The 15,836-nt window shown below is 38.5% G+C and overlaps 1 protein-coding gene across 7 annotated transcripts in view; it reads right to left on the reverse strand.

Moving 5' to 3' along the window:
• Positions 1 to 754: 754 nt before the first annotated feature.
• CADPS (calcium dependent secretion activator) overlaps positions 755 to 15,836 on the reverse strand; it is a 483,917-nt gene continuing 468,835 nt past the window's right edge. For all 7 annotated transcript variants that reach the window (XM_066596628.1, XM_066596625.1, XM_066596629.1 and 4 more), the window contains 2 exons: positions 12,200 to 12,304; positions 755 to 1,952 (listed from right to left, as the gene is read on the reverse strand). In XM_066596628.1, coding sequence (XP_066452725.1) covers positions 1,773 to 1,952; positions 12,200 to 12,304 — 285 coding nt within the window. In that variant the 3' untranslated portion in view covers positions 755 to 1,772. The remainder of the gene's footprint in view (positions 1,953 to 12,199; positions 12,305 to 15,836) is intronic.

A 15,836-nucleotide genomic window follows, 5' to 3' on the forward strand; every position in this document is an offset into this window, starting at 1 on the left:
GACATCCGCATAAAAAGCGGCCATGTGTCCGATGCCATTGCGAAGCAATGGTTCTATTTATGCGCAGATCGTGCGAAAAAACGCCCGTCTGACCGAGGCCTAAGAATGGGAGCTGTGTCTGCACAATATCTAAAGCTATTTGCTTCATGCTCTATGTAGAGTTCCAGCAGGTCTGAGAAAGAACTGATCATCGGGGTTCCCAAGCAGTGGACCACTGCTGATCAGCTATTGATGACCTATCCAGAGGATAGGTCACCAATGTTTTAGAAATGGAAACCCCCTTTAAGCCAGCAATATCCCTAAGATATCTTAACCATTCTTTGCTATAGTAGATGGAGGTCCTGAATGGGGACCACCCAGTATCAATTCAGAATTCCCTTAAGGGTTCTTTGAAAATGGGTTTTTCCAAAATGAACAATCCCACTTGCAAAAAGAAAATGTGCCTATATGATTTTCAAAAAATGTTCACCAAGTCTCAGGAAGGTTCATTGGAGTCTTATGATGTTACTCTGAAATTTGTCAGTGATCTCCCGCTACATTCATAACCATGCCCAACTTACTCTCTTTATGGGCTATCAGAGATCTCTGCTATAAGAGTAACCCAAATTATACTCTTGAGGTAAACCGATTATTGTCCAATGTTCACGGTCAGTGCTGCAATCCTTTAAGAGAAAACCCATACAGTTATCACCATTGATTAACAACTGGGTCATGAATGTAACCAGATCCCAATAAATGATTACACCACACTTAGGACATCTGAATAGTTATTTATTGAGAAGCCACAGTCCTTACACTTTTACAACTGTAGGCTTTTGTAAGGCAAAAGCAAGATGGATCCACTATTTTACACAGATAAAAAGCTTCTTGAGGGACCCCGGTGACATGCAGTTACTGGTCAAAATGCAATGTACATGGCAGATATAAAAACAATTGTGAACACAAAATTATGTAAATTAAGGTTACAATCTACGGAAATAAGTATTGTATATTCTTATAAACACAGTTTATAGTCTAAGTCTGTTATTAAAGTTGTCTTTTTGTTTTTTTTTTTATAAGTTTTTATACATACACTTTTTTTAAAACCTAAACAAAATGTAACATTTAAAGAGACATTAACATAAAATAGTTTTTTTCAAACTTCTTTTTTTAACATTAGCTTGTTCGGTTGTCTCATATCTATGACGAGAACAGTTGTGGTTTTGGAATACTAATCCGCTGATATGTAACCTCTAGGTAACTAACAGAATGTTCAAGTAAAAGTGTATGACTTAGAGTTTTGGATGAGATAAACCTCGGATTTGAATGATATCACCAAAGATAAACCTCATTGGGTGTAGCCTCTTTCTCTTTTGGAAACAAAGCCTCTATTAGTTCATTCATTTGAGCGGATGGCATCCACGCAACAGAAATGACATTACTATTCACTCATAGGCACAATAATTTACCATCAACGTATATACATTACAGGAATGAAGCATTGGATATTTTTGCTGAAAACAGGGACATACCTAGCATGTTTCCTATATATTTCAATTAACAGTATTAAACAATGGTGCTCTATATTGCTTATGAACCTATAGATTTGAAGTTAGGAAACCCATGAACCAAATGTAGTGCGTTATTTTTGTTTGTAATCACACAGCTAGAATGACAATTGTATTGGTAAAATTGTTATGGGCATTTGGAGCGGACAGAAAATTCCCTAATGTGGCTAACAGACATGCACTGGGTACCGGGCTACATCCCATTGAGACTCTACAACTGGATATTTAATCGTCTTCTTCGTCTTCTTCATCGCTGTCTTTCATGGTTATGCCTTGGAGGCCTCCTCCTTCGCTGACTGAAGCTGTTGCCTCCTCCACTGTTAGTCGGTTTCGAATTGTGTCGTAGGTCTTGCTGTTTAACGTGGAGTCTAGTACACCTTGTAATCGGAAATCTCGATAGGTTTTCTATAAAGAACGATAAAGATGTTTTATGCCAGAGATACACAGTGGCTGATGTTAATTAGTTTCAGTAGCTAGATGATGAAGGTTAGAACTCAATTAGTGTGTTCTTTCTAGGTTCTCCTAAGATGCAATTAGTCACTAATGATAACGGTTAATAGTAAATAAGGTGAAAATGAAGCTGATACGTTGATCGTGATGGCGTTGTCTTAGCATTGTCTCTTCACACTAATTTCACTGTAACAGTAGATTTTTTTTGACAGCTTTACACATGGCACAACTATAACCTATTATGTTCCTGATAGGCATAACTTATTAGTGACTTGTCTAATGAGGTGATGAATCTGTGATCTTAACCCTTGCAAGTCAAAACACCTTCAACAAATGTTGTGACAGGTGACAATTTCGAAGGTTAATATACAAACATGACTTATATAGCTGTTTTTCCCAGATCAGTATCGAAGACTTACATGTCTACAATGTGTCATTTAGAATTTTCCAGTACAATCTTCCAGAAGTTATGTGATTGAAATCAAAATTACCTACTAATCATTTTAAAGGGGCTTCTTAGTTTATAAAATCCATTTTCTGATAGCTTATTATGTCGTTCTGAGTTATTAATCCGTCAGTCATGAGTTCCATCAATTAGATGGAACAAAGAGAAGCCACAAAGAGTGTTTCTCTATCAGCGGAACCCAACATGCCCGTTCATTACAGTGATAGCCCATAGATTTTAATTGGCACCATATAATGTCCTATTTCCTCTGCGGTGGCACTACAGAGGAACTGAACACTTAAAGAGGTTGCTTCATTAGGCACAACACCTTTTGACTATTTAATCAGATGTTTACCCCAAGCCTTGTTCCCAGCAACTCCAACAAACAGTTAATTTTGTTGTAGGGAAGCTGCCGCTGAACAAGCATTTACCCTATATAGACTAGTGCAGGGTAAATGAAGTATTACATGATGGTCATTCGAGTAATAGGCTGTCTTGTAACACAAGGGAGGCTGAAAGTCCACCAGAGCAGCTCTCATCTGGCTCCTAGAAGGGGGTACCACTATGATGTTCATATGCCCAAATAGGTCATATGAAAGGGAGTTGTGTTCTTGGTGGGAATTTATCAGCAGCTTCTGCTTCTGTTTTTTGTCTTAAAAAAAGTTGTAAATGCCATACTTGCGCAAAAATCTTTGACTTTTCTCAGCTTTCACCAATTTTGCAAGCCATTGATGTCAATGGGTTTGTTCTCAACAGCATCTTATTCTCCCGCCTTATCTTTCTGCGTGTTACGCAGTAAGCTGCCTTAGAAGTCTATGGCAAGTTTAAAAAATCACAGTGAAGGGTGTGACACTGCGTAAAACGTAGGGAAAAGAAGACAGCTGGCCCTAATCTGGCCTTAAATAGCCATTTTATTCTACAGAAAGGAAGTAACAGATGCAGATGTGAACTGGCATTTCGACCACAAAAATTACATTACTATTAGAGATGAGCAAACCTACTCGTTTCGAGTAATTACTCAATCGAGCACCGCGATTATCGAGTACTTCCGTACTCGGGTGAAAAGATTCGGGGGGGAGCTGGGGGAGGCGTGGCGGAGCGGGGGGTAGCAGCGGGGAACAGGGGGGAGCCCTCTCTCTCTCCCTCTCCCCCCCACTCCCCGCTGCAACCCCCCACTCACCCACGGCGCCCCCCGAATCTTTTCGCGCGAGTACGGAAGTACTCGAAAATCGCGGCGCTCGGGCGAAAAAGGGGCGTGGCCGAGTACGCTCGCTCATCTCTAATTACTATGCGTAGACATGCACATAATAGCCGGAATATTGCCATCTCAAAACCTTGTTAATGCACAAATATACTCCGTTGGAGCGAGCGTATTTGCGCATACGTTCGTCTGTGGAAGCCCTTTATAAATGGGACAAGGCTGTTATACCAGGCACAACTGTTATGAAAACTATGGTGTTGCGCAATACAGGCCAATGCACAGAACACAATGAAGAGGCTGCAGCTCTCATCCAAGTTCCAACAACCTTCTAACAACTGATCGGTGTTGAAAGTTGGTAACCCACCAATACAATATGAATAGGACATCAATTACCCCTTTAAGTATTGTGTGCTATATGTAAATGGGACTATTCTTCTATCACACTTCCATCACATTGGGGCTTGGGGTTTGGATTGTAACCTATGTGTTAAACTATAGAAGCTTGCAAAATGAACATACAGTATTTTATAAAATGACAGAGAACACCTTTGAACAAATAATTGTGTTGCCCTAAATAAAAACATAAGGATAGATCTCTGAAAAGAAACGACAGACGATCCACTGGCCATCAACTGTTAACATATCAGGTTAGAAAAGTTTTTAGCTAATGTCTAAGGGCTCATGTCCACAGGTGTATTACATCGGTTCTGCCAGTATAGACCATGTATGGCTGCGTGTGCACTGTTCTGTTCACGCACGCGTATCACACGCGGACGGACATGCGTAGGGTGACTCTTTTTGCTTTCGTTTTTAAATTCCTGTTGTATTTAAATTCTGTCCAAAAGCAATGTAAGTCCATTGACCTTCATTGACTCCATTCACCACATATCACGCGTCCGTGCAATGCACACACCATACGCGGTGTAAACATGGTCATGGACATGATCCCTAATTGCGACTTTTGAAACAATGCCTCTAGGTGTTAGACAGAATGTGGATACCAAAGCGGTTTCCCCACCACTTCCTTAGACACTATAGAATCTGTTAGGAAAATACATTTTTGTTGTCATGTTGAGCTAATGTGACGCCGCCTGGATATGTCTCCAGAAGAGTATAATCGTTTCTTTTTAAAAAACGCCTACCCAATGAATTTGGTTGATTAGTCTCTGTTCACGTCTGAGTTCGCGGCCCGTTCCGTCATCGCAGATTCAGGCCTTAGTCAGACGGGCGTTTTTAGCCGCGATTTGCGCATGCGCATGCGTCCGGCGCTGAGCCAATCAGGGGTTAGGTCTGACTCACACCCACTGCAGGCCGGCCGCGCGGAACTCCGGCTGCCGGGAGCAGGTAAGTATATATATATTCTTTATTTTAACACTTTTCTGGATGAATTGCAGGGAAGGGCTTATATATTTAAGCCCTTCCCGACAATTCATCCCACACTCGCCCGCAGCGCATTGCTTTCAATGGAGCGGGCTGTATTGCCGCTCCATTGAATGCAATGCGCTGGACAGCTCCGGCCCGTTTCTAATGAAACGCGGCTAGGAGCAGATTTTCGGGCGATTTTCGGGCACCGGTCACGCGATTTGCGGATGCGCATCCGTAATGCGATCCGCAAATCGCGCGAAAAAACGCCCGTCTGACTAAGGCCTCAAAGTTATTTGATGGGAAAATAGTTTTGTATGCAGTGCTACTTTACAATCAAAATTAAGAACACCACCGGAATCTAATGGACCCCGTCATAAGGCTTCATTCACACAGGCGTATGCGATTTTACGCTAGCCGCAATCTAATTTTAAGATGAATTAGCATTTTCTCGTCCATTCATATGAGCGTATCATGTGAAAAATACACCGAAACATGGAATTCCGTCAGTGGGCAGACTGGCTTCTATTGGCTTTAAATAACTTAAATAGAGCCAGCTGTCCTCTTTTCAGACACAGGTAAACTCCCCCCTCCTTATTTTTCAGCTACTAAAGGTATCCTCCTTTAATGTCTTTTAACAAAAGCTTACACGGTTTTTGTTAAATGGTAGGTCATGTGTCTATGTTTTGATGCTACGAGAAAAATTGGCAGCCGAAAACGGTCGCCAATTTGATGATTTTACTGCGTGATTTTTTCACCCGCTGGAAAATCGCCCATGTGAATGAATGCATTGGCATCCAATGCTTCACATGGTGGTGATTTATGGCCACATTTTATCTCTGCAAAATAGCTGCAATGCAATGCTCGTGTGAATGAAGCCTAAGTCAATGAGGTCTATCAAACGTCAGTCATATCCATTGTATGACAGAGTAGCAGAGCATTGTGGCTTCCATTATGAATGAACTATGACCATAGCCTAACGTGGGCATTCTGATTAAGGGCTCATGCACACTACTGCATTTCAGCCCTATACAACCTTCAAGTTGTATGTCTAGGTGATACGGCACTAATAGAAATCTAAGGAGCCCCACTGTAGTTCCAAGTGCCTCCAATTTCATTTTTCAGAGGATTTTTTTTCTTTAGAGTTATAGGAATTCAAGTCTTGTTCCACTGGATGTTGTGCAATAGAGATATATTCCAGGGTAGAAAATTCCTGTGATACATTGCGGGACAGAGGCACCATACAGCGACACATGTAGTACCTATGATGACTCAAGAAGATGGACTTGAAGGGACTTTATTTGCCTGTGTACAGGCTCTGCCATGGGCATGAGATCCAAATCAAATATTCTTACATGGGCCATACGTTACTGCACTAACTAAAGCATTCACACGACCACATTTTCGTAGGTATTTAGCCATGTAAAAAAAAATTGTCAAAAAACTCGCAACCATCTGAAGCATTGGTTTCCTATGTGTTCATTCAGATGAATGATTTTTGGGCACATAAAAAAATCGAGCTGGAACAATAGCACATATGTGGCTGTTTTCGGTTGCCAATTTTATATGCAGCGTGGAAAGATAGGTCTTTCACTATCATTTGCCGAGATATGCAGGAAGCTCCCATAGACTTCAATGGGAGTTGGGAAAAAAGGGAGGGAGGAGGAATTACCCTGCGTCCAACGCTGGGAAAAGAGCACAGCTGGCCCGATTTAAAGGGGTTGTCCCGCGCCGAAACGTTTTTGTTTTTTTTCAATAGCCCCCCCCGTTCGGCGCGAGACAAACCCGATGCAGGGGTAAAAAAACCAAAAATGTCCAGTACTTACCCGAATCCCCGCGACTTCTTACTTACCTTAGTAAGATGGCCGCCGGGATCTTCACCCACGATGCACCGCGGGTCTTCTCCCATGGTGCACCGTGGGCTCTGTGTGCTCCATTGCCGATTCCAGCCTCCTGATTGGCTGGAATCGGCACATGTGACGGGGCGGAGCTACAAGGAGCAGCTCTCCGGCACGAGCGGCCCCATTCGGAAGGGAGAAGACCGGACTGCGCAAGCGCGTCTAATCGGGCGATTAGACGCTGAAATTAGACGGCACCATGGAGACGAGGACGCTAGCAACGGAACAGGTAAGTGAATAACTTCTGTATGGCTCATAATTAATGCACGATGTACATTACAAAGTGCATTAATATGGCCATACAGAAGTGTATAACCCCACTTGCTTTCGCGGGACAACCCCTTTAACCATCAATCATCATTCTGAGCATTTTACAGCGATCAATGGTTTTCATCGATACCGTATATTTTTTGGTCGATACATAGCAGTGAGCAGTGTGTCCTTCATTCATGCAATAATATGGTAAAAACGCATACGGTCATGTAAAGGAGGCCTGAGTTTAACAACTATACCTGCATAATATTCTCTACTACTCTTCTATGGTGACACTACTATATATAATTAGAAACCTGTATAGACAGCACTTTCCTATTCTTGATTAAAATCTGCTTCCTATGGTGGCTTCACATGGGCATATGTCCAATTGTGCGTGACTCAGCACAAAGTATTTTCACTATGTTTGAGGCTTTTTTTTGCATGTATCGGTGTATTTTACTGTACTTTTTGTACTTGCAGAACATTTTTTTTTGCACATGGGACACAACCACGCCCCAATTTAAATGGCTATTTATCATAACACATTTCAGATGTGTTCTTTCTCCTTGTGCATTGCACACGCATTCGTGCAACCACGATAGACTTCTATGGGGACTCCTTGTGCAAGAAAAGGAGATGTGAGTGAACCTATTGAAATTAATGGGTTCTGTTCTCTGCATACTGTGCAGGCAAAAATGTGTGCAAATATGAGGATTGGCCTCACACATGGGTGTAAGCGTGTATACGCTAGCTATTGCGAGGCATATATGAGCTATGCAGGGCACACAATTGTGGGTTACTGCACCAGTATCAGCGCATTTTATTGTACTTTACTGCACTGCTAGCACTGCTTACATTAACACGGGTCCAGCAGCGCCATGATTGAGTAGGCGGGACAGCCTACTTAGTAGGTTGGTCAGCTGACTCGGTAGGCCCAGATAGTATCATTTAGCCTCGCAAAATCGCACAGTTGTCTGCACGATTTATTGCATACGGGTGCGCAATTGCAAATGAAAATAAAGCATGTCATGTCAAGCACATGGAAAAAAAACACACGTGAAGGAGCCCATTGAAGTTAATGGGTTATATATGCTGCGCATTGCGGGCATGAATTTTGTGGCCATAATTACAGTCGCAAATGCGCTAGTGTGAGGGTGTCCTAAAGCTACATTTTGTGAATTAATTACAGGCTGCCATAAAACAGTTTGAATTTTAATTCAATAGGGTTCTCTGTTGTGTTACTGAAATGCATTTACTGTTAAAGGAGACAATTCTTAAAAAAATAACAAATCAGGAAATATTAAAAATTCACTCATAGTGATCAGCGAGCTTTTGAAAAGTTCAGTTCCGACTGTTCACTGAACTTTTGCTACAAATTTGGTCCAGTTTGAATTTGTTCAAACTGAATAGAAACTTTACAGACACCCCTAAATGTGGTGTATGTCTAAGAGCCATAAAAGCCCTGTTTAATACTCTCAGGGCTCAGTCACATGGACGCCGATCCGCCCGTGTTTCTGCAGGATAAGACAGCCGCACCGCGTGTGGACGACTCTCTGCATGACTGGCTCCATTGCCGGCCATGTGTTCTTTTTTCCAGCTGGTGCAGAGAGTTGTCCGCACCTGCAGTGCAGCGGTCTTATCCTGCAGAAACACGGGGAAGATCGGCGCCCGTGTGACTGAGCCCTTAGAGTATTTATACACCAGTGTTCAGGACTAATGTTGACAAACTGAATCAGTAGAACCCTGTTTTGAGTCAAAATTTGCTAAAACTTTGGTTTAGGTTTGTGCCAAATGAAACTGTTAACAAAGTTCGACCCAAAACAGGGTTTTACTGTTTTGGTTTGCTCAATACTATTCCCTAACTATGAGCACATATATTCGCCAAATTTGAATCTACACTCGTGCAGTAGGACATTTTGTGTAAAAATGTAGCAAACATTAACTTGAACTTCAAAACCTTATGGTAAGTTAACTACGATTTACTAGACTTGTAATAAATCAAATTATCATGATACGTGAGTCATGTTGACAATTACTACATTTGTAGCACAAATCCAGCAATTTTTGAAATCCCTGTTTTAAAAACGGCCATAATCTAAGGATTGTTACTTCTCTACAGTCCATTAGAAAGTACAGGCTGTCCTTCATGAATAGGAATTTCCCTTGTTGCCTTCTCATAAAGAAAATTTCTGCTCATAAAGCTATAAGTGAAATTAATTTCCTTGCTTTCGTCTTGCACTGTATTTCCCCAAAATAATAAAAAGTCAGTTTCTCTAGGGTTTATGTTACAACCAAATTAGGGCTCTGTAGAAGTTCCAAATTGTACAGCACTATCGTATGACACTCATCCCCATTTTATACAAAAAATTGTATCAGATGCTATCTTATAGAGATGTTAAACTCAGGAAGGATTGATCCTAGAGTAGAATATCTCTGTAATGCAGTGCTGTATGGGGGTACCATATGGAGCCCAACGAGTGCCTATGGGTCTATAGTAGAGATTCCATGCATATGGCTCTACCATGTGAATAATTCCTAAAGGTACTCATACACCTTCAACAGCTGTCAGAGAGTTTCTCAGTTTGCCCAGGCTTCCCAATGCACATGAATGCTCAGCTTAGCATTTATGTGCTAAGGGAGTAAAGCTGCAGACAGACAGCTCTGACAGTAGATTGTCTTCTGGGGAACAAAATGATCGGGCGTTGAAATTCAATATCCCCGATCCTTCTTTTCACAACATCATCTGTCAGAGGTAGAGTTCAGCAAACCAAACCAGGAGAACTCTGTTTCGAGTTGAACATTGCTAGACGTTTAGGTGGACACGAACCTGAACCCATCTTTTAGCAAAGTTCTACCTAAAACAGTGTTCTACTAGTTTGCTCAATACCATTCCCTAAGTATGAGCACATATGTTCCCCAAAATTGAATCCACACTTGTGTAGTAAAAATTTTACGTAAAAATGTAGCAAACATTAACTAGTCCTGTACACTAATGTATAACACTGTCTTAGAGCCAAAAAGACCTGTTGTTTCACAGGGCTTTTATGGCTCTGTGACAGTGTTTTACACCAGTTTTAGGAATTTTGGTGAAGTTCTGTCTTGGTTCGTACTAATTTTGGCAAAAGTTTGGCAAACCAACTTTTTAAAACCTCTTTCATCACTAGTCAGGGGAAAGTTGAGAGGCTGTCATACACATCAAAGAGCTATCTGACCGTAACATAATCATCAGGTTGGACAAGTAATCACTAATTTGTATGAAGACCGTGAAAAATGTAATAATATCTTGTGTGAGAATCAGACATAGTCTATTTGATCTACATGTACATATTGCAATAACAGACTTTGTCACATCGACACCAAAACACTGTTAAGATATTACAAAAACATTTTCTCATGTTTTAAAACTGGATCATGTACACAGAATTATATTTGTATTTCAGGAAAATGTATTTGAAGACATACTGACATTTTTATCCCATGATGTCTTCCAAGTAAACTGAGTAAATTACTGATTGAAAATGTCTAAAAACAAACTTGTTAAGTGACTTAGAGGGTGTGAGTCCATAGAAGCCTATGCATTATCTCAGTGCGTTACAATTGTTATTGTGCATCCCTCTGTAACGGATTTGTGGTGATGAAAAAGCAGCGGCAAAAGCTATTTCTAACGAATGCCTGACGTCTCCGAAAACAGAAAATAAAACTGATGTTATTTGCAGGTATCATTATTAGCACTTTATAATGTATGTGTCAAAACACCTGCATAATAAGTTGTTTTAATTATTACAACTTCTGTACCTTGGGAAGGCACAAAGCTTGGAATCCTCATTCCAGTAATTTCTTAAGATGTTATATGCTTATGCATAAACTAACATAAATAAATTGATTAGTTGAATTCTTGCATTTCTTAAAGAAACACATACATAAAGATATAAAAAAGTATAAAGTATATACATAGTTTTTTTCAGTTTTTCTATTAGGTTCTGGAAATAACAGCCTACGAGTAAGAATCTATGCTCTTTAACTGCAATGAATTCTATTTAATTGATGTACACTCTCCTGCAATCTTATTTCATGGTAAACCACTGTGATTTCACACTGAAATAATTATCATTAGCCCAAGACACGCATACACAGGAATAAAAATATACTTTCCGGGTATGTGATCTCACCTTTGTGATCTCTTATAGTTCAGTGTAAACACCCATTGTAAGAGAAACTACTTCAGTTAATTATAAGAACAATATCAATTTGCATTTTGTTTAATGATCACAGAATAAATTAAGTCATACTGTGAAGAAATATTTGCATCACTAACAGATACGGAAGCATTTTTTCAAAGTTGTATCTAAAATAAGTAAACACTAATAAAAATATTATATTGAAATAGAAAAATATATTTATACATTTTTTTATATAATTTAAGAATAGGTTTTACTAAAATTGCTTGAAATTTGGAAATGCGAGTATTTAAAATTATTTAAATGAAATAAAAAAAAATATTTGAATCATTCAAATGAAATAAACCCACATAAAATGTATTCATATTAGATATTTGTAAATTTTAATTTAAGACACATAATAGGATAATTAATAATTAAATATTTCTTATTGCCTATTTAATAAAATTATTATCTTCTAATTAAAATAATTGTGTTCATATATTTTATGTATTTTGAGGAAAATACTATGTAAATTAAACCAATTGTAAATGGATCAAATAGAATAAAAATCCTAACTTTATGATAATAATATGATAAGTCACACAAACACACACGTATGTGTGTGTGTATATATATATATATATATATATATATATATATATATATATAGATAGATAGATCTATATCTATCTATATGTATATCTATCTATATATCTATATAGATAGATAGATATACACATCTATATATATATAGATATATCTATATATGTATATATAGATATATCTATATATATATAGATAGTCTCATATGAATCAAAAAAATAAAAAAGCGAAATAAGTTAGGCATTACAATGATGGATATCAGAAATACAATTATATACCTTGACAATCCTAATGAGTGTTTTCAGCTGATAGATATGAAGTTGGAGGTCCATACGGTCAGTGAGCCATGTACAAACAACATTCATTGAACTGGTGTACCATTGCTGAAAAACAGATAAAAGTTCTCCAGACAGACAGTAAGAACAGCAACAAAAGGTCAATATGACTTGAAAAGACAAATAATTATATTTGTTAAAACGATTTCTTCCTGAAAAAATTATCTTTCGATCATTTCATACATAAATTGTTAAAACATAATAAAAAGGATAAAAAAACAATAAGAATTTGCTAAAATATGAACTACAAACCCAAAGCGCTTTACACATATAAGAGCATAATAAAACATATTTTAACTTACCTTTTTATGATAATTTAATTAAGAATTTACCATCTACACTACAATTGTCTAAATGTAGTCAGACTTCCACAGGAAACACAAAGACATATACTGTAGTTGCTGTGTTATAGTATATTCTATTGGTGTAGGCTTTTCGGTATATTGGACACAACCTAAAGCGGAATAACTTACTGAGGTGTCCATATCCAACGTGTTATCAATTTGCTTTAAATTACAAGAATATTACCAGAACACATAGACATACAAAATGAGCTTTGATCAAGCTGTTGAAATAATTCTTCCCTCTAAGAAGGTTAATTTTGCTTCTTGCCTGTGAAAAATGCTTGAAGCTGTGTCACTGCAGACTGCCACCCCTGCAGAGCAAGATGTCTCTTGAGCAATGCACTTCTAGAATACTGTTTAGAGATTCATATTTCATTTCCACTTAGCAACACTGAAATAGTGTTATCATTCATCAACCTGCACAATGAGCTTATCACTATGGGTACCATATATCTAATACAGTGAGTATAATATAAAGAACCATTATGATAAAAACGGGTTAATATAGTGAAAGTTGCATTGCGAGAGCCAGTTACACCTAGCACTGCAGGTCACTTTCTGTATGTAGACTTATTATAGATCCTATTAAAAATAATACATCTGTATTGCCAAAAACGCAATTAAATAAAAGATATTGCATTGAAGGAGCATTTAATCTGTAGTGTAACTGTGGATATTAATGACATAATATTAAAGCTGTACTATATATACTGTATTGTAGTAAAAAATAACATCTAAGCTAAAATAGTACAATACAAAACATCATTCTATTAAATATGTTACAGTATAATCATACAGTCCAGTGTATAGAAACAGAAATATAGGGGTAAAAGATGCTATAATAATACTAATATAGTATAATACTAACAAGTGTATAATTCAAAACATAATAGTATTACTGGTTGATATTATGGTAGAATTAGTATGAGAAAGCTTTTCTTAAGAGAAGGAAATCATGTGAGTTTGTTGACCTGTACATGAAAGGGCACAAGAACTAAAGGTGGCTATGAACATGGGCTAAGCCCATTAGGAGGACTGGCCAACCATCAAATGCAAACAGGATTGTTCCAACTGTGCTCCCCTAATGACAGGTGTCTGGAAAGGAAAGATTGGTCATGGTGGATTTTAACATACCCGATCATTTTGTTCTCAAGTGGGATAAGTTTCTGCCAGAGATGTCTGGCAGAGGCATATTCCGTTCTCCCTAATGAGCACATGCATGCTTGGCCAAGCTGAGTGTGCATGTGTATGGGAGGGGATAGAGAGGAATAACTGTTGGCCAAACGAGCATTTGGTCAACAACTAAGGTTTAAGGCTACCTTAAAGCGAACCTCCGGGCCTGAACAAACAAAAATGGCTGTGCCAGCTTCTTTGGCTACCTGATGCACACTGGATTAGTATGCATCATTAATCTACGACACTACACCGACTTTGATTAACCAGTGCTGTCCACATTAGCAGCACTCACCAGTCAGAGCAGTATGTAGTGTTTTAAGATTACCAATGCATACTAATGCACAGTAATCAGAGAAGTGGTACAGCCCTCTTTGTTTCTCCTTGTCCAGAAGGTGGCTTTAAGTCTCAGTGAACTGCAGACATAAATGTATGCCATTCATTACTATAATAAAAAAAGTAAATTGCATGGTATTTAGCATAAAGTTGTGTTAAAAAGTTTAGTTGACTATTCTTTAGAATACAGTTGAGGAAAAAGTATATTGATATAAAATGGCCAAACTTATGCCATACATTTGGTTTATGATATTGGTCCTTTTTCTGGCAGCAGATCGAAAAAATCTAAGGATCATAATTATATATTGTATAAACAAACACTGAAAAAAGCCGTTACTACTAAAATTGTACAGAGGAAGTATAGTTTCAATTAGTGTTGAGCAAACTGAAACAGGAGAACCCTGTTTCGGGTCGAACCTCGCAGACGGAACCATCTTTTTGCAAAAGTTTAGTGAACCGTCCTAATCGAAGTTTTCAAAAATTGGCTCATCACTACCGGTAGTTACAGTATAAAAGATAACTGCATCCTTGGTGAACAATTTGCTTGACAGTAAGTAAGATCTACATAATGTTAGGACTCAAGAAAAATAACATATCCAGAGCTTTTCTACCAAAAACTATACTGCTTGTTAAAGGCCATACAGAAGTCAATGTTATGAAGATAAAAATTATATTTACCCACATAGCATCCCATCCCTCCTCCTTCTTTATGTAAACAAAATAAAATGTAAATAGGAGGTATATAAAATAATAGCATTCATAATGATCCCCAGGTAGGTAGGTTTACCATAGATATCAGCACTCTGATATCAGCTACTGTTCTCTAATCTTATCACAACAAAACCCATTGTAAATCAATTCAAAGTGTAAATAAACTACTCTGATAGCATGGCACACTGTGATATCACATCCTGTTAAGACCCATCTGTATAATGTACATCCATACTTTACATGGACAGACTCAATGGGAACTGTCCAATGCTTTACTTCCCCATGGGGGAGGGGGGGGGGGGCTGTAAGGAAACACTGTCCCCAGTTTTTCTATTGAACATCCGTCCAACAAAAAGGAATTGTCCAAAGCAAACAAACTCTGAAATGTTATTATTGATATACTCAAAAATAATATAATAAATAATAGAGAATTAATGGGCTCTGGGTCTTATATAAAACTCAGTTCAGAAGCTTTTGCTCCTAATGTGAAAAAACATGGTTGCTTTGTTCAATAAACAGCAGTAATACAAATCTATGGGATTGTTTTTGTATTAAAAACTCAGGCCCATTCAACTAGGTTAGGGTAAGAATGGGCTTCATTACCAGGTAAAGCTGTCCACATGGACTCACCACTGTGCCCATATAAACAATCATGGAGCTACATCACTCCCATTGCTTCATTATGATTTCTAGGGGTTTCAAAGATCAGACCCTCAAAATAAAACACCATCTCCACTTTGGATTAGTCATTGACATTTGACTACCAGAAATGTGTTTCTCAATGTGGTTTTTCATGGGAATCATATTATGATGTTGTCTGTTACTTCTAAGGCCTTAGTCAGACGGGCGTTTTTTCGCGCGATTTGCGCATGTGCATGCGATTTGCACATATATAGAACCAATGGTTCGCTATGGTATCGGTCACATGTCCGCTTTTTATGCGGATATGCGAAAAATTATAGGACACGACGATTGGCAGATCGCGCCTATCTGCGTTCTGCGTTTTATGTGCGCAC

Source organism: Eleutherodactylus coqui, chromosome 3 (assembly GCF_035609145.1).
Source record: "Eleutherodactylus coqui strain aEleCoq1 chromosome 3, aEleCoq1.hap1, whole genome shotgun sequence".
Lineage (NCBI taxonomy): Eukaryota > Metazoa > Chordata > Amphibia > Anura > Eleutherodactylidae > Eleutherodactylus > Eleutherodactylus coqui.